This window comes from Hemiscyllium ocellatum, chromosome 28 (assembly GCF_020745735.1).
Source record: "Hemiscyllium ocellatum isolate sHemOce1 chromosome 28, sHemOce1.pat.X.cur, whole genome shotgun sequence".
In the NCBI taxonomy this organism is placed as follows: Eukaryota; Metazoa; Chordata; class Chondrichthyes; order Orectolobiformes; family Hemiscylliidae; genus Hemiscyllium; species Hemiscyllium ocellatum.
The window spans coordinates 41,832,266-41,851,147 of NC_083428.1; the positions used below are offsets into that span (position 1 = coordinate 41,832,266).

Here is an 18,882-nt window from a genome sequence, read left to right on the forward strand (position 1 = left end):
GAGACATGGGATTCTCATAGACAGGGATAAAGTCAGAAGCTAGGGGATGAAATTTAAAGAGGGGACTAATGGAAATAGCTTTAGTCTTCTCAAAGATGTTGAAAACATCTGCTCACTGTGCGTCAGATAAGAAGTCTGATAGGTTAGCAATTGAGAGAGGGAACAGCGAGGACCTAACATACAGTCATAGAGATGTACAGCACGGAAACAGACCCTTCGGTCCAACCCGTCCATGCCGACCAGATATCCCAACCCAATCTAGTCCCACCTGCTAGCATCCGGCCCATATCCCTCCAAACCCTTCCTATTCATATACCCATTCAGATGCCTCTTAAATATTGTAATTGTACCAGCCTCCACCACATCCTCTGACAGCTCATTCCATACACGTACCATCTGCGTGAAAAAGTTGCCCCTGAGGTCTCTTTTATATCTATCCCCTCTCACCCTAAACCTATGCCCTCTAGTTTTGGACTCCCAGACTTTGTCTATTTATCTTATCCATGGCCCTCATAATTTTGTAAACCTCCATAAGGTCACCCCTCAGCCTCTGACACTCCAGGGAAAACTGCCCCAGCCTGTTCAGCGTCCCCTATAGCTCAAATCCTCCAACCCTGGCAACATCCTTGTAAATCTTTTCTGAACCCTTTCAAGTTTACAACATCTTTCCAATAGGAAGGAGACCAGAATTGCACGCAATATTCCAACAGTGGCCTAACCAATGTCCTGTCCAGCTGCAACATGACCTCCCAACACCTGTACTCAATACTCTGACCAATAAAGGAAAGCATACCAAATGCCTTCTTCACTATCCTATCTACCTGCGACTCCACTTTCAAGAAGCTACGAACCTGCACTTTAAGGTCTCTTTGTTCAGTAACACTCCCTAGGGTATACATGAAGTGTATAAGTCCTGCTAAGATTTTCTTTCCCAAAAATGCAGTACCTCTCATTTATCGGAATTAAACTCCATCTGACATTTCTCAGCCCATTGGCCCATCTGTTGTAATCTGAGGTAACCCTCTTCGCTGTCCACTATACCTCCAATTTTGGTGTCATCTGCAAACTTACTAACTGTACCTCTTATGCTCGCATCCAAATCATTTATGTAAATGACAAAAGGTAGAGGACCCAGCACCGATCCTTGTGGCACTCCACTGGTCACAGGCTTCCAGTCTGAAAAACAACCCTCCATCACCACCCTCTGTCTTCTACCTTTGAGCCAGTTCTGTATCCAAATGGCTAGTTCTCCCTGTATTCCGTGAGATCCAACCTTGCTAACCAGTCTCCCATGGGGAATCTTGTCGAACGCCTTACTGAAGTCCATGTAGGTCATATCTACTGCTCTGCCCTCATCAATCTTCTTTGTTACTTCTTCAAAAAACTCAATGAAGTTTGTGAGACATGATTTCCCACACACAAAGCCATGTTGACTATCCCTAATCAGTCCTTGCCTTTCCAAATACATGTACATCCTATCCCTCAGGGTTCCTTCCAACACCACTACTGAGGTCAGGCTCACTGGTCTATAGTTCCCTGGCTTGTCTTTACTGCCCTTCTTAAACAGTACATGTGGAAGGTAAGTTACTTTTGGATAATGTTTCTGGAGAGCTGACATTTGAGAGACAACATGTTGAAGAGAAATTGGAGGGCGACAAGACTTAAGAACATAGAAGCTAGCAGAGACCCACACTGCAAGTAAACTCTACGGACAGATCAAGATAAAGGGCTGGAGAGAATGCTGAGTGGCCTTGGAAATGGTTAACCACTTCAAGGCCTATAGACAGATTGACAATGAGGAATAACAATTTTTTTGTTCCAGTCATGAACGATGTCATTCATGACTTTGATCACAGAGGCAAAAATCTGATAATAAGGATTCTGACATGAAGTTCCAGAAACATTTATTAGATTAGATTAGTGTGTGGAAACAGGCCCTTCGGCCCAACAAGTCCACACCAACCCTCCGAAGCGCAACCCACCCAGACCCATTCCCCTACATTTACCCCTTCACCTAACACTACGGGCTATTTAGCATGGCCAATTCACCGAACCTGCACATTTTTGGACTGTGGGAGGAAACCAGAGCACCCAGAGGAAACATACGCAGACACGGGGAGAATGTGCAATCTCCATACAGACAGTCACCTGAGGCGAGAATTGAACCCGGGTCTCTGGCGCTGTGAGGCGCAGTGCCACTGTGCCATCGTGCTGCCCACTATGGAGGTGACATGTTTAAGAATTTTGAACAAAGAAAGGTTGGAGATGGGGTAATAGTCTAACATATTGCTGGAGTCCAGGAGTGGTTAGCTGAGGACATGGTGATGAGAGATTCAAAAAGGATAGAGGGACAGCATCTGAAGAGCTGGAACTGCTTACAATATCTGTCAACATGGGGATTAGAAAGGGACGTTAGGTGGTCAGCTGTTTGTAGGAATAGGGTCAAGGGAGAAGGAATAGTTCTAATGGACAAGATTGACGTGGGGAGAGCATGAGGGTAGATAGAGACTCCAGAAATGGAGGAGGAGAGTTTTGTTGAAATAAAGCCTCTCTGTATTGGTCACACAGGTATCTGCAGTTGATTTGAGCGACTGTCATGTTCTTGTGTTTTTGTCGTGTACTTTAAAAATAAAGTGTGCACATCACACTTGAGACAGCTATGTTGGAACAATAACTCACTCCACTGCGGATGCTATTCCCTGAAGGTTTCTGGGTTGCATTGTGGTACAACTTCTACTGATTTTACAACGGCAGCAGCTGTTGTAATATAAACAAATCCAGTTGATCCTCCCACTGATCTCAGACTCCGAGCTTAACATTTTCATTTTATTACATCGAAAATGTCTGGATTCTGGAGAGAAAACTGTTGAAATAGTGCTCCAGTAGTCCCTTTTTTTTCCCCAATGCGTATACAGTAACTAACTCCTTGTTTCTTTGGTCATAATTATGAAGGTGGTCAAAAGGGAATTGGAAAACATTTTGAAGACATTGGGGCAGGAGACGGATTGTATTAATGCCGCAAAGTGTTTGACATCTATGCCTTCATCTTTTAAAAAAACATCTTACACAGATTGCCTTCTTTAGTATTCTGAATTGCCCTCCTCAACTAACCAATCCTGGACTCCACCAAACGTTCTAGACTACTATCTTTATCTCCAATCTTTCGTTTCCATCCAAAGTTCTTGAACAAGTCACCTCTCATTATTGTGGAACATCAATTTGAATCTCTACAATCACATTTCTGCCCTGCCTCACACAGCTTTTACCCAAGTCAAGAATGGCGTCCTTTGTGACCGTAATTGTGACAAAGCACTTAGCTGGACCACTGCAGTCAGTTTGGGGCTACACACTTCAGGGAGAACCTGAAGAGGTTTGAGAGGGTGAAGAAAAATATTCAGGGGAACAGGGACAAGGAACTTTGCTACAAACAGAGATTGGAGGAATTGGGATTGTTTTCTAAGGAAATGCTCAAGATGAAGTTTGATCGAGGTACTCAAAATCAGGAGCGTTCTGGACAGATGGAGAAACAATTAACATTGAATAAAATCAAGGGCATTGATTTAAAGTAATTGGTAAAGAAACCATGGGGATACCCAGAAGGAAAAATGTTATTGCGCAGTGAGTAGTTAAGATCAGCATTCCTTCTAATTGTTTTCTTTTGTGCAAACCTCTAAGGTGCTTGCGTGGCAGCAGTTTCCGGAACTGGATGTCAATGCTGTGATCCACATCAACCATGCACAGCTAGATCTTCTGTGGGTCAGTCAATGCAATTAATAAGGAATTGGACCATGACTTGAAAAACAAATTCACAAAGCTACAAAAAGGAAAAGATAGAGGGCAGTGGCACTAACCAAATTGCTCCCTCAAAGGGCCAACAAAGACATGATAGGCGAATGGCCTCTGACGAGGCTGTAACCATTCTATGATTTATCCCAGTCCAGGAATGATATGTTACAAGTCTGTGCTGCAAATCCTAAAAACGTTGCCATCAGTGATTGTGGAGTCCAAATCAGTGGCCAGGATAGATTTTTCTAACAACCCAACATGTTGACATCAGGTGACCCGTGAACGGCTGACACAAGGTTACGCCTTTTTTTGTACTCTGCATATTTGCATATTAGCTTGCCAATCTTTTGAATGGCAGTTTAATCCTCCACAGCAGTTTGATATAACAGAGTAGCTTACTCGGCCTTTTCAGGGAGTGGTTAAGAATCAACTAGAGAAGAGTTGAAGGTGACTGATTTCATTCCAGGAAGGTCATCATGAAGCAGATGGCTTATTTAAATAAAAACTGGTAGTTCCACGATTGTAATTAGTGAGGCCAGCATTTTATACCACAGAAATTTAAAATATTAATTTTGGCTGGGGTTGAGAATGCTGCGATGGTAATTAAATTTATGGCCAAAACATGTAATGTACATTGTTAGTGTAGCTCAGTAAAAAGATACCATGGTCCATTTGAGATACTTTGTTCTGCTAATTAGAGGCAGCAATTGAAACACAATAAACGAAGTGGGTCCCCAGTCCTGGGCTAGTGTCAGAGCGCTGGTATCAGTCCTGACAGTACAGCAGGTATCTGAGGGACAAACTGGGCCTGTATTCTTTACAGCTTGGAAGAATGAGAGGTAATCTAATTGAAATCTACAGAATTCTTAAAAGGGATAGACTGAATAGATGCTGGAATGATATTTCCCTTGGTTGGGAGTCTAAAATCAGGGAGCACAAGAGGAGGAAAAACTAAATTACTCAGAGGGTTGTGCAGCCTTGAATTCTCCACCATTTAGTGGGTGGGAAATTCAAATCTTTGAGTATGTTCAATTCAGATTACCAATGATGTACAGGGTTATGACAAATGGGTGAGTAAAAGACATTCAACTGATCAGCCATGACTGCACTGAATGGCAGGGCAGGCTGAGAAGGGCTGAATGGCCTACATCTGTCTCTACTGTGCAGACTCTGTATCTGTCTTTGCACAATCTCAATCAAAAAGAAGTTCCACAACTGATAACTGGCTTAGGGAGAAGGGAAATCTGAAAAAAAAATTGCTTCTCTGAATTATCATGCCTCCCATGCAGAAACGACTACAACATTGAGTTAGTAAGCTCAACATGCAGAATAAAACATTCATATACCTTGTAAAGCGGACATTGCAGATGTTACACTCATATGGTTTTTCGCCCGTGTGAGTCCTGATGTGACGTGGCAGTTTTCCTGCTCCCTGAATCACCTTCTCACAGATCGGACACTTCTGGAATGCTTTTGCCCTCACTTTTTTCTCACTTTTTTTGGACCAGGAAGGGTAGCCTTCACCGTCAAAGGATGGGGTGAAGAAATTCAAGTATGAATCGAGATCATTCTCTTCTTTCACCAAGTTCTTGTCATAGGACTCGTCGACTGAGTTTATAATCCGTTCCAGGAAGGCTCGAGATGAAATGGAATCCACTTCTTCCTTGTTTAGCTCCAGTTTCATCTCTTCAGGTGGGGTAAAGTTTGGATGCATAGCCAACTCTTGATGTTCCAGTAGCCCTTCTTCTTCATGGAGACTGACATCAGGATAGTCTCCATTCTGCGAGGGGGAAAACGAAGGGCCAGTGACATCCTCCCTCTTGATCCACAGCAAGGATTTGTCCACCGTTTGGACCGGCTGGTCGTTTGTAGCCATTTCTGGATAGACCTCTTGTGCCTTCTGTGCCAGCTCTTCACTAACTCCGTTTTTAAAGTGCGCTCTTGGGAGGTCTTTCAGTTCAAGACCTGGCCATTGGTTGTCCATGTGGCCATTGGCTGGAGGGCTTTGGAAGTACTCTAGATATTCTTTTGCTCTCAGGAGGTTTCTCTGATCAATTTGATCTACATAATCTGCTATCTCCTTGCTGGCCAGGGCGTTTGATACAAGGAGATCATGGCAGACATTGCTCACACATTGGATTTCCAGCAGCCTCGCTGCATTTAAAATCTCATTTACGTTTGAAGTGCTTATAGTCAGGGTTGCCGTGTACGCAAACTCCAGCAATGCCGAGAGAGCTTCTGCTGTGACAAAGTCTATTTCATAAACATTCTGTTGGTCCACAATGGCCCCCAATGTGAAGAGCTTTTTGAAGTATTGACTGCAGGCTGCGAGGACAGATCGATGGGTCCGAAATTCCTGCCCGTCCACTATGATGATAACGTCACAGAGATAACCATAGTTCCTCTGCTCATTAAGACTACTGAGAATGTCACTGCTGTGATCAGGGAATGGGATACCTATAGGGCCATCTACTCCATTGGCCATTTTCATGGACAAAAGTCTGGAAGAGAAACAAAACAGAAAGAAATTAGCGACATAATGGTCACATTTATGAAGCACAACTGCAACTAATATAATGGCTTATAAAAAGAAAAATCTTGTATTTACATAACCAATTTCCCACCTCAAAAGTTCCAAAACAATTCCTAGCCAGCTTGTCAGCTATTTTTGATGTGCAATCACAAAAATAGAAATCAATTTGCACCCAGCACACACTCTCAAACAACAACATGACACTGATCAGACATTTCTTTTGTCATTTCGCGAATTGAGGGATAAGTATCAGTCAGGATACTGGGGAGAACTTGCCTGCTCTCCTCAAACACTTCCAGGGGATCTTGTACATCCAACCAGGTTGGGCAAGGCTCAGTTTAACCTTTCACGCTAAAGCCGGCCATCCAACCTTGCAGCATTCTCTCACTCCTGCCATAATGCGCTAGCGGACACTACAAACCCACAATGTTCTGCATCAAAGGATGGACTGCGGTTCTCTGATCCATTTCTGAACTGTGTAAAGTGCAGTCCTATAATATTATGCAGCAGAGTGGAACTCTTGCAGAAATAGCACAAGATGGAACAGCAGATTAAGACAATTTTCAACGCTAACTTAGTGTTCGATTTTGCGTTTTCTACATGACCAGTTCTACAGAAATTTCTCAACGTTAAAAAAGATATCATTTTCACAGGATTGAGCACATTAAAAGGTGCTTGGTTTAGGAAAGTTGGGATTGCAAATGAATTTCATTCGGACAGCATTGTTTTAAAACCAAACCAATAGTTTTGAAATAACTTGAACAGGTTCACAGTTAGCACCTTACAGAAAACTGGGGAGTGGCTGGTTTCAGAACAATCCCCTTTGACAGAGAAACTACCAGCCACCTCAAAAAACAATGAACGCACAACTTAAAGACTCAAGTTACTTAAGGAATTCAGCATTTTGAAATACCTTTGACCAGTCTCATTTGTTCCAGTGTCACTCTGCAGTGAACAGAAACTACCTGTTCTCTTCTTAATACAACTGAAAACTGCTTTTCAGTTAATAATAAACATCAGCTACATAGATTTAGACCGTGATGGCTGTAAGATCCTATTGTTTCAGCCAGTTGTTTCAAAGACTGTGGATTAACTCTAATTCTGCTGTAAATCTGTTTCTGTACAACCTTTAACTGGACCAAATAGTTAAATGTTGTCCATCACTTCTCAGGATAATAACATGAAGACTTTAAGCATCTCAATCAGTTGCCTCTGGTTTCCAAAAGTAACAATATTTTTGTTTGAAATTCATGGAAACCCTTCCTGGAAGGGATTGCACCAAAACAATTCGAAGTGAAGATGTCACAATGATTTTGATTTTTAAAAAGTATAACCAGCAAGTTACTTGCGGCATTGTGTATGGGGAATCAATGAATACAAATTTCTTTTTAAATAGCTAGAATTGGGGTTGGAAATTCAGAAACTTATACCTCAGAGCTACCTAATGATCATACAACTGCATTATGACAGTAAACCGAGCTGCATTGCCCATTCAGTATTGGCACAACTATTTTCAATGACGTGCTAATAGGTATTAAAGATAGATTTGCAACTGATGGAGGCTATTTGGCTCATTGTGCCATCATTGGTTCTTTGACAGAGATATCCAACGACTCCTACTCATTACTGCTCTCCTGCAATGGTTTGCCTTCAAGTCTTTATATAATCCCCTGTTGAAAATTATTAATGTGTTGAATTTGCATTCATTAACCTTTAGAGAGTGCAATCCAGATCATAACAATCCCTTTGTCATCTTGCCTCGGCTTCTTTTACCAATTACCTTGAATCCACATCCCCTGGTCACTAACCTTTCCGCTGCTGAAACCATTTTTGGCCTCATTTACTGTATGAAAACGTTTTGATTTCCTTGGAATCTCATTACTCAAGGAGAACTCCCATGGATTCACAGGTCTTGTCCTTCATTCTTGGTTCTATTCTAGAAAATCTCTCCTCCATGTTCTCCAAGGCCTCAACGCCTTCCCTAAAGAGAATTGCACACGAGATGCATCTGAATCCTAACCACTATTTTCTAAGTCTAGCATAACTTCCTTCTATACCCTATACCTTTATTAATAAAGCTAATTTCCTGCATTTTGAAAACATGCATTTCAATTCAACCTGCCGCCTTTAAAAAAAAGTGTACAATCATTAACTCTCTACTTTTTCATCCCCTTTAAAACTCCATTATTTTAATCTATATTGTCTTTTCGCTTTCTTCCTAACTCTCCATGTCTGTGCATTTCACCAATCACGGTGTCCACCAAATATGTCCAAAAATAATTACATCAGAAGGTAAAGCTTATGGACAGGCAGTGCAAACATTCAACAACATTTTTGTAATGAACAACCAGCTGTAACTTTGCTTCAATGAGCTGATGACCAAATGACTCAGTTTCACATTTGCACTAGTTTCTAAATTCACAAACTGGCTGACACTTCGAAAGGCATTGGATGTGGATTGACCATATGGATGGTGCAGGTCAGCAGTTCACGTCCTACACGGTTTAAATAAGGTATTCGTTCCAGAGGATATGACCTGATTACTTGGGGCAGGGAACAGGCAAGAGATTGGCACCAAGCCAAAATGCTCAGAAACCTGGGCTGAATGGCTTCCTTTTGTGCCTCAAGATTGCTCATGAGCAGAATTCCTTACAATTTGCTGAATTGCTTTCAGGTGGTGAGCAGTTTCTTCCCAGCAATTAGTTTACAATACCTTCTAGTTCTGCTTTCTTTTAAGCTACCAAGATTTAACATTGTACCAACTAATAGAAACATTATATTGTACAATGGTGGACTGGCTGGTCTCTCTCTGCCTTGCAATACACTGCCATGACAGAACTACTAGCCATTTTCTTACTCATGTCAAATATTTTGGACCAGAAATGGTTCTTGTCAAATACTATGCAACAACATCTGACACTTCTGTAGTGCTCTTCCCGTACCAAAATGCTGCCAAGGTACATCATTAAGAGATACTGAACCAAAATTTGAGACTGAACAACATTAGGTGACGAATAGCATTTGATCAATGAGAGAGATTTTAAAGAACCAGAGAGAGTAAAGAGATGGAGAATTTTCAGAAGGGAATTTTAGAGCTTCAGGCTGAGCTACATGATGGAGTGACGGGAATCAGGGAAATGGAAGAGACCAGAATTGGAGAAGTGCAGAAATCTCAAAAGTTTGAAAACCTGGAAGTTACAGAGCTAGGGAGGGCTGGCAAGGGGGAAGGATTTGAAAACAAGGACGAAAATCTTCATTTTGAGACATTGCTGGTCTAAAAGTAACAGAGAGAAGTCCAGGGATGTTGGGTGATTGAGACATGATGATAATTAGGATGCCAGTCACAATTTTGGATTAGATCAAGTTTTCAGTGAGATGAGATGATTAGTTTCAGAACATGATATCCAATTTATTATGAGAGAGATGACAGTCATTGACATGAAAGAAACTGAGCCAACATTCTCAACTGAGAAGCTGGTTTTAAAGAATACACAGATTGGAGTCCTGAAGGGTTAGCTTCAAAGACAGAACATATTCACTTTGTTGAATGATTCTTCCGCTTCCTACATGGTTCCTTCTGGATAAAATTAATCACCACAAGATCTGTTCCATTCACCGAGTTACAGAAAAAAAAAGTCTCATTCAGTCAAGTAATTTTCTTCAATAGAACTGCAGATCTCTTTTTCAAAACAAAAGCAGATTAATCAATTGCACCTCCCTTATACCCTCGGTGAGGTGTCAGCATCTGTAATGGAGTTGAGACTCTTCCTTGCAGATGCCAACTGTAATGATATGAAGCATATACTGAAGCATGAGAGAAGGTGCAGAAAAGGTTTATGTGAATGATCGAAGGATAAGAAGCCTTGATTATCAAATCAGTTTGGAAAACGTTGGGCTTGCTCTCCTCAGAGAAATGAAGGATTCAAACAAGATTTAATTGACATGTTCATAATCACAGGGGTCAGAAACCGTTCCTAGTTGTTTGATGGGTCAAGAACCAGAGTACACAGATAGAAGATGAATGTCAACGAATTAAAGGCAAGAGAAAATAAATCTTTTCCGTGTCGCATATGATTAGGATCAGGTGAGCACTTGCTGAGGCTGGTGGAGGGAACATCAATCATTGCTTTCAAAAGGAATTATATAATTATTTAAAGAGAAAAAGAATTTAGGGTCAGGGAACTGGAAACAGGAATTGGGCTCACTGAATTGCCCTTGCAGATGACAGAAAATATCCTCCTGGTGTGCTTTAGAAATTCCACAAACTTATTATTATAAATACAACCATACCACAACAGAACACTGCAGCACTGTTGTGCAGGTCAGGTGAATTGGCCATGCTAAATTGCCCGTAGTGTTAGGCAAGGGGTAAATGTAGGGGTATGGGTGGGTTGTGCTTTGGCGGGTCGGTGTGGACTTGTTGGGCCGAAGAGCCTGTTTCCACACTGTAATCTAATCTAATCACTCTTCTTAAAGGCCTGATCACATATCTTCCAGTGAATTCCTGACTTCATTCCTGCCTATGTTCTTTATCATTAATCACTGTTTCACAAACTAAAATATTGGAACTATTTGTTAATGGATTCAGCTACTGCGAAAGCTCTTCTAACCTATCCCTTCAGAGAACCGGAGTCTGAATCTCAGTCTGGTGACCTTCAAGCATCCAGCACTGACACAGCTCATCAGACAACTTGCCCTACACCTCAATATATTTGAACAAACTGCATTAACTAAACAGACTCCGGCATATATCTGAGCTAGTTAGATAACATCAACAAAACACGATAGTTGTATAACATTTTTAACTGCAGTATTTCAAGTTGTTTGCAATGTCAATGAAAAACTTACACCAAGCCAAATGATTAGGGGTGGGGAAAAGCGGGGGAAAAGAGAGAGAGAGAGAGAGAGAGAGAGAGAGACAGAGACAGAGAAAGAGGCACAGAGAGAAAGAGGCACAGAGAGAAAGAGGCACAGAGAGTGAGAGTGAGAGAGACACACACACAGAGACAGAGAGCGAGCCCTAGTCGTGGCTGAAAAGACAGCTGTGACCGACTCCCCTCGCTCTCAGGAAGTACAGACATCTGGAGGGTTTTGACAGAAATAGAAACAGGGAGTGGCAGGACCATGCATGGGTTTTAACCTGAGAACATGATCCGCCTCATCAGGCCATCTTTGACTGAAGTGTGTGTTTGCCTGGACAAAGCCTGATTTCAGTCAGTGGCCTGAGCGTATTCATGCGTTTTATAATGAATGTTGGAATAAATAAGTTGTATAATGAGGAGTGATGGACTTCTGTATTTATCTGTCAGCTTTGGTACAGTATTATGACACATAGCAGCCAAATATCATTACTTCCACTCTCCTCAACCCAGGCAGAGGCTGCACAAACTGTATAATTGTGACCTCTGAAATTCTGTCTGAAAATACATTGTTCACTTCCAATCTTCGACGTGAACAGCTTAGAGAATATATTCAAGCAGCACAGAGGACCTTCCAACATTTTCTGTTCCTGAAGTAGACACCTCGGCCATTTTAACTCCCAGATCCCACAGTCCTGGCATGAATCACGCCTGAACTCAGTAGGACTGCAACGAAGGCCTGTGGGCAGGGCCAGGGCGAAAAAGTGCTAAGTAGGCTGTCTGAGTATCCAATGGGAAAACTGGGGGAGGGGCAGAGTGGGGGATGGTGGATGCAAAACATGGAATTATTTATCTCCAGTTTACAAGGAAACCCAAATCTAAAACAAAACAAAAGCACTGATCTCACCAGCAGCCTCAGTATCCATTGTTCCTGACTAGGCCAACACTAGACACCAAATAAACATAAAAAAGGAATCTGAACAAGTCCCTTGACTGTGTGTGACAAGTGCCTCACTTCACTGTCCAAAAGGTGCCTGCTAAATTGGCATGAGATGAGTGAAGACAGCAAGTTCCATCTAAACTGCAAATGTGTTGCTGGTCAAAGCACAGCAGGCCAGGCAGCATCTCAGGAATAGAGAATTCGACGTTTCGAGCATAAGCCCTTCATCAGGAATATTCCTGATGAAGGGCTTATGCTCGAAACGTCGAATTCTCTATTCCTGAGATGCTGCCTGGCCTGCTGTGCTTTGACCAGCAACACATTTGCAGCTGTGATCTCCAGCATCTGCAGACCTCATTTTTTACTCGAAGTTCCATCTAAAGATCGGTGCTGGGTCCACTACTTTTCGTCATTTATAGAAGTGATTTGGATGCGAGCATAAGAGGTACACAGTTGGTAAGTTTGCAGATGACACCAAAATTAGAGATGTAGTGGACAGTGAAGAAGGTTACCTCAGATTATAACAGGATCTGGGCCAATGGGCTGAGAAGTGGCAGATGGAGTTTAATTCAGATAAATGCGAGGTGCTGCATTTTGGGAAAGCAAATTTTAGCAGAACTTATACAGTTAATGGTAAGGTCCTGGGGAGTGTTGCTGAACAAAGAGACCTTGAAGTGCAGGTTCATAGCTCCTTGAAAGTGAAATCGCAGGTAGATAGGATAGTGAAGGCAGCGTTTGGTATGCTTTCCTTTATTTGTCAGAGTATTGAGTACAGGAGTTGGGAGGTCATGGTGCGGCTGTACAGGACATTGGTTAGACCACTGTTGGAACAGTGTGTGCAATTCTGATCTCCTTTCTATCAGAAAGATGTTGTGAAACTTGAAAGGGTTTAGAAAAGATTTACAAGGATGTTGCCAGGGTTGGAGGATTTGAGCTATAGGGAGAGGCTGACCAGGCTGGGACTGTTTTCCCTGGAGCATCAGAGGCTGAGGGTTGACCATATAGAGGTTTACAAAATTATGAGGGGCACGGAAAGGGATTTGTGTAAATCAAATGAGCCACAGGGCCGTACAGGAGGAATTCCTGGAGTGTATCTGGGATGGTTTGCTTGACCAATAAGGTGGAGGAACCGACCAGAGAGTAGACCGTCTTAGACTGGATACTGTGTATTGAGAAAGGAATCATTGCCAATCTCACTGTGCGAGACCCCTTGAGGATGAGCAACCATAACCTGATAGAAATTTTTATCAAGTTGGAGAGTGAGATAATTGATTCTGAAACCTCACTACTGAACCTGAAAAGAAACTATGAAGCTATAAGACATGAGTTGGCCTTGATAGATTGGGCAGAGTTACTTAAAAGGATGAAAGTGGATAGGCAATGGCAAACATTCAAGGAATTCAAGGGAGAACTGCAACAACTGTTTATTCCTGTCTGGCACAAAAACAAAATAGCTAGGTGGGCCAATCCATGGCTTACAAAAGAAATTGGGAGTAACTGATCCAAGGAAGAAGCATACGGATTATCCAAGAAAATCAACAGGCCGGAGGATTGGGAGCTGTTTAGAATTCAGCAAAGAAGGATCAAGGGATTGATTAAGAAGGGGAACATACAGTACAAAAGTTAATGTCAATCTTTATGTCCCCTGCAAGCTAAGAGTTTCTACAGTTACAGGAGGACAAAAAGAGATTGGAGCAGACAAATTACAGAAATGGGGGAATCTATAATAGGAGACAAAGAAATTGCTGAGCAACTGAATATATATTTTGGCTCTGCCTTCACAAAAGAGGACACAAATCAGATACCAGAAATGTTTTTTTAATTAGATTACTTACAGTGTGGAAACAGGCCCTTTGGCCCAACAAGTCCACACCGACCCTCCAAAGAGCAACCCACCCAGCCCCATTCCCCTACATTTACCCCTTCACCTAACACTACAGGCAATTTAGCATGGCCAATTCACCTAACCTGCACATTTTTGGACTGTGAGAGGAAACTGGAGCACCCGGAGGAAACACACACAGACACGGGGAGAATGTGAACACAGACAGTTGCCTGAGGTGGGAATTGAACGCGGGTCTCTGGTGCTGTGCCACTGCCACCCCAGCATTCAATCCGAGATTCAGGATGGACCGTTTAGGATGGAGATGAGGAGATATTTCTTCATCCAAAGAGTGGCGAGCCTGTGGAATTCATTACCACAGGAAGTAGCTGATGCTAAAACATCAAATGTATTCAAGAGGTAACTGGATACAGCACTTGGGGCATATGGGATCATAGATTATGGGGAGAAAGCAGGATTAGGCTATTGAGTTGGACGGTCAGCCATAATAGTCATGAATGCTGGAACAGCCTCGAAGGACCAAATGGCCTCCTCCTGCTCCTATGTTCCTACGCTGTCTCAAAATGAACAACATGATGCATTAGATAATCTAACTAATTCCTACTTTTGGCAATGTTTAATTACATTCCAGCTGTAAAATGTGATGTAGACTTCATATTATCCAGCTCATCTCTTAAGATCACAGCATTAAAGCTGTACGTATCAGAAGATTCAGAATTAGACAAACCAACAAAATCGCTTAGTAGAGGTTGAGGAATTTTTGGAATCCTGTAAACAGATTCATTTTTACATTTAGTACAGAGTGTCATTTTTTGACACTTTTTCTTTCAGATGAAATATTAAACCCAAGCCCTTTCAGAAAAAGGACAGAAAATTGTCGAGCACTTAAGAAAAAAAATCATCCATGCAATTAATGAAGAAGCACATAGCGATGGCCTGAGGCCAAAGAAGCTTTTATATAAATGCAAGGCAAGGCACCCATTATCTGTTGGGCCGATATTTCAAGATCTCCACATCTAGTATAGCACTGGCTGAACACACAGTTAAGTGCATGTACATTTCCTCACCATTGACAGCTCGGTCTTCAATCACCTAAGCCTCCCTCCACACTCTGAAATCCCCTCCCTAAATCTCTTCATCTCCACAGTCTCATGTCTCCTTCCAACTGTTGTGTGGCTGATTGTAACAAATTTCTATTTTCCACCTTCCTTGTGTTCAATGCTGATGTGAGGTACTGGGGACTGTGCTGAATAGCAGTAGGCAACTGAGCCCATTTCCCTCGGCTGTTTAAACCCATGCTTGAACTGGTTTCCTAACCCACAGATCACAATCAGCAAAGACTGGGGACAATATTTCATCCTCACGAACACAACTCTGGAGCCCCCTCGGGGTATGTACTCAGACCCCTACTCTACTTGCTGTATACTCATGACTGCATCGCCAAATACCAGACTAATGCCAATTACAAGTTCGCTGATGGCACCCACATGGTCTGTTGAATCTCAGATGGCAACAAAACAGACTACAGATGGGAGGTGGAAGACCTGGAGGAAAGGTGCACTGAGAACAACCAAGCTCTCAATGCCAGCAAAACCAAGGAACTCATTATTAACTTTCGGCGGGATGTTACTCATGCTCCCCAACACATTAACAGCACACAGGTGGAACAGGTGGAGAGTGTCAAGCTCTTGGGAGTGGTCATCCACAACAAGCTTTCTTGGACTCTTCACGTGGATGCACGAGTTACAAAGGCCCAGCAATGTCTCTTTTTTTCTCAGGCAGCTGAGAAAATTTGGCACGATAGCGAATACCTTTGCCAACTTTTATAGGTGTGCCATTGAGAGCATTCTGTCTGGATGTATCACTACCTGGTATGGCAACCGTACCATTCAAGATCAGAGACGGTTACAGAGTGTGGTGAATTCAGCCCAGACAATCACAAAGGCCAATCTCCCATCTATAGAATCCATTTACCAGGCCCACTGTCAAGGAAAGGCTGCCAGCATTCTCAAAGATCCATCCCATCCTGTCAATGTTTTTCTACCACCTCTACCATCGGGGAGAAGGTACAGAGGCCTGAACACACGCACCAGCCAGTTTTGAAACTGTTTCTACTCTACTATTGTTAGAATACTGAATGGACTCACAAAACTCTTAGCCTGTACCTGTGTTTTTGTTTTTGCAACTGTTTACCTATTATTTGCTTATCTATGTCTTGCGAGCAATACAGGCAGATCACATCGTGAAATAACAAAGCTTTTCATTGTGCCTCAGTATGCGTGACAATAAATTGAATTCAATTCAATGCAACAAGAATACGAACAGCACCGACACATCGTGACACTGTTTCCTTAGACCATTTCCGCTAGGTGGATTTTTATTGTTCTTTCATGGAATGGGCATCACTGCCATGGGGGGGGTCAACTGTTATTGGCCATCCCCAATTCCCCTAAAAGTAAAAGTGATGATGAGCCACCTTCTAGAAAGAATGGAGTAGCTTGTGGGGCTACTTTATAGGACATTATTATTCTAATTTATTGCTGGACTTTTTATATCCTTATTTTTCCTTAAGAATTAGTCCTTACGAATCTGTATCCAGGTACCTTGATACCTAAGATGGCACTTTAAATGGTGATTTGTAAACTTTTCACTGAACTCATGCAAGCCCAAAGACAATAAAATGACTTCTAATTCTAAGCGTCAATCGCACCTGGAGTCACATACAGGTTGGACCAGGGAAGGATGGCAGAACTTCATCCCTAAAAAGGACAGTCATGAACGAGATGGGAACCTGGTAGTTCTGGGAGCACAATTCAGGTTTTGATTTTTGCTTTTATTCAACTTAATTTAAATCTACCAGTTGCTACTGTGGGTCATGAACTTGAGTCTCTGGATCATTAATCCGTACCTAGTGTCAGTAACGTTCACAATAGGAATGTACCTGTCCAAGTCTATATCAGGATGCAAAGCAGCTATAGACAAATGTCACTCCCCATGGAAGGGAAAAGGGTAGGAAGCGAAAGCTTCAGCCAGATTCCCCTTGTCATTAAATGAATCCATGTTGAAAGATCTTTATGGTACCCTTCAAATGGAGAGGGATTGGGTTTAATTAAATGAACCACCAATTAAGTGACTGGGTATATGGAAAATATCCCTACACTCTCCTGGACTCTTCTCAAAAGGTTATGACAGCTGATTGGGAAAGGTCCACCAACAAAATATTCATGAAGTGCAGTTACTATTTCATCACAGAAACACAGCAGCAAATCCGTGCAAAACAAGGTCGTATAGACAACATGGAAATTGTAAAAAAAAATCACCTGTTCATTTCAAGTAGTGTTAGCTTAAAGCTAAATATTGGCCACGTCATTGGCCAGAAATTAAAAGATTGCATTGCACTTTGATCTGACAGGTCAGTGGTTTAAAGTCTCAAACGAAAAGCCACACTTTTGGCAGTGCAGCACTCCCTCAGTACTGCATTGGAGTGTTGGTTTAGATTTGCTCAAGTCTCTACATTGCTTTTTGAACCCACAATTGGACTCTGAATAAGAACCACAGCTAATACCTTACATTAAAACATTCAAAAGAATAAATTACCTATTAGAAGTTGAAGTTGTTTTTATTTGTTAAGCAGATAATTTAATCCTATTTTCCTTCCCCCTAAAAACCTGAATGGAAGACAATTTTAAAAGATTCACAAAGAAATATACTGCTCTCTTAATTCCACTGTGCAGAGGCCCCTAATAGTGAACCCCTCAGTACAAACTTCAAACAGGATCACAGCGTACAGAAATTCTCTTTACAACCACAACTCTCTGGAATTTACAAGTCAGGGGCTCACATTAGCAATCACTTTAAGCTGTGGGAGGGAGGGGGTGTAATGATGGATACCGTACTGAATACATGATGGGCATAACAGTAGCATTTATGCTGAATCCCTGGAACCAATGACAAACAAATGCTCGGAACAAAAGGGGTAAAAATAATTCTGCATTTTTCTTATAAATAACGCTGCAGAATCCTTCAGGGCCACGTGACAAAGATTTGTCAACAACATGCATTTATATAACACAGGGAAAAACATCCCAAGACGGATCACAGGAATCTGACCAAAATGGTTATGGAGCCAAAGGAGGGGGGATAATTTGGGACTGAATGTTTGGTCAGAGAAGTGCATAGAAAAGAATGCTTGAGTCAGGAGAACAAATCCAAAAACACTGGGCCTGAACATCACAGCAAGAATTGTGCCCCTCCTCCCTGATACCCAGCTTTTCTGAACAAGAGGAGGTTCACGAAATGAGAAATGATTGTTGTGTGGATTGTCTAATATTAGGCCTCAGTAGTTTACAATCTAACTGATCAGTGTATTGCTTGTTTGCTGAAATTACTGGGGTCTTGAATGAATCGCCTTTTATCTATATTTGTCAATTGAAAAAAATCTATGGTCATGAAATGCTTTTACTGGTTACTCTGAAAACAACTGGATTTATAAAGTTTTTTTTAAAAAAGGTAGTGATACAATTACTTACTTTCGACCGTTAGAGGCTGGAGACCAATGTGGCAGCCATTTTGTGCACAACAAGATCCCACAAAAACAACATGATGGTTTTACATTGCGTCGGTCACAGCAGAAACACTGGAGGATTTACTGATCCTGTCTGACCAGAGTGCTGGGATTTTTAAGAGTCCATGTGATTCACCAGTCTGGGCCTCAGTGTAATGGAACATCAGAACAATGAAGAATACCAGCAGTTATAGTTTACAGCATCAAGACCAGGGGCTGTTTCTCGTCCCCCACCCCACATGTAGTCAGGCAGGTAGATGCAAGACTATTGAAAGCAAGCCCTCAAAATTAATCAAACAAAAAAGCCTTTTCAGTCTCCTTTGATCTTCCCCAGAGCTTTTCTCACCAAATGCCAAT

General features: G+C 42.0%; 1 protein-coding gene across 3 annotated transcripts in view; it reads right to left on the reverse strand.

The window, feature by feature from the left end:
- Window positions 1-18,882, reverse strand: part of LOC132828886 (zinc finger and BTB domain-containing protein 7A-like) — a 173,861-nt gene that overhangs the window by 11,875 nt on the left and 143,104 nt on the right. For all 3 annotated transcript variants that reach the window (XM_060846072.1, XM_060846071.1, XM_060846073.1), the window contains exon 2: window positions 5,133-6,287. In XM_060846072.1, the coding sequence (XP_060702055.1) occupies window positions 5,133-6,277 (1,145 nt within the window). In that variant the 5' untranslated portion in view covers window positions 6,278-6,287. The remainder of the gene's footprint in view (window positions 1-5,132; window positions 6,288-18,882) is intronic.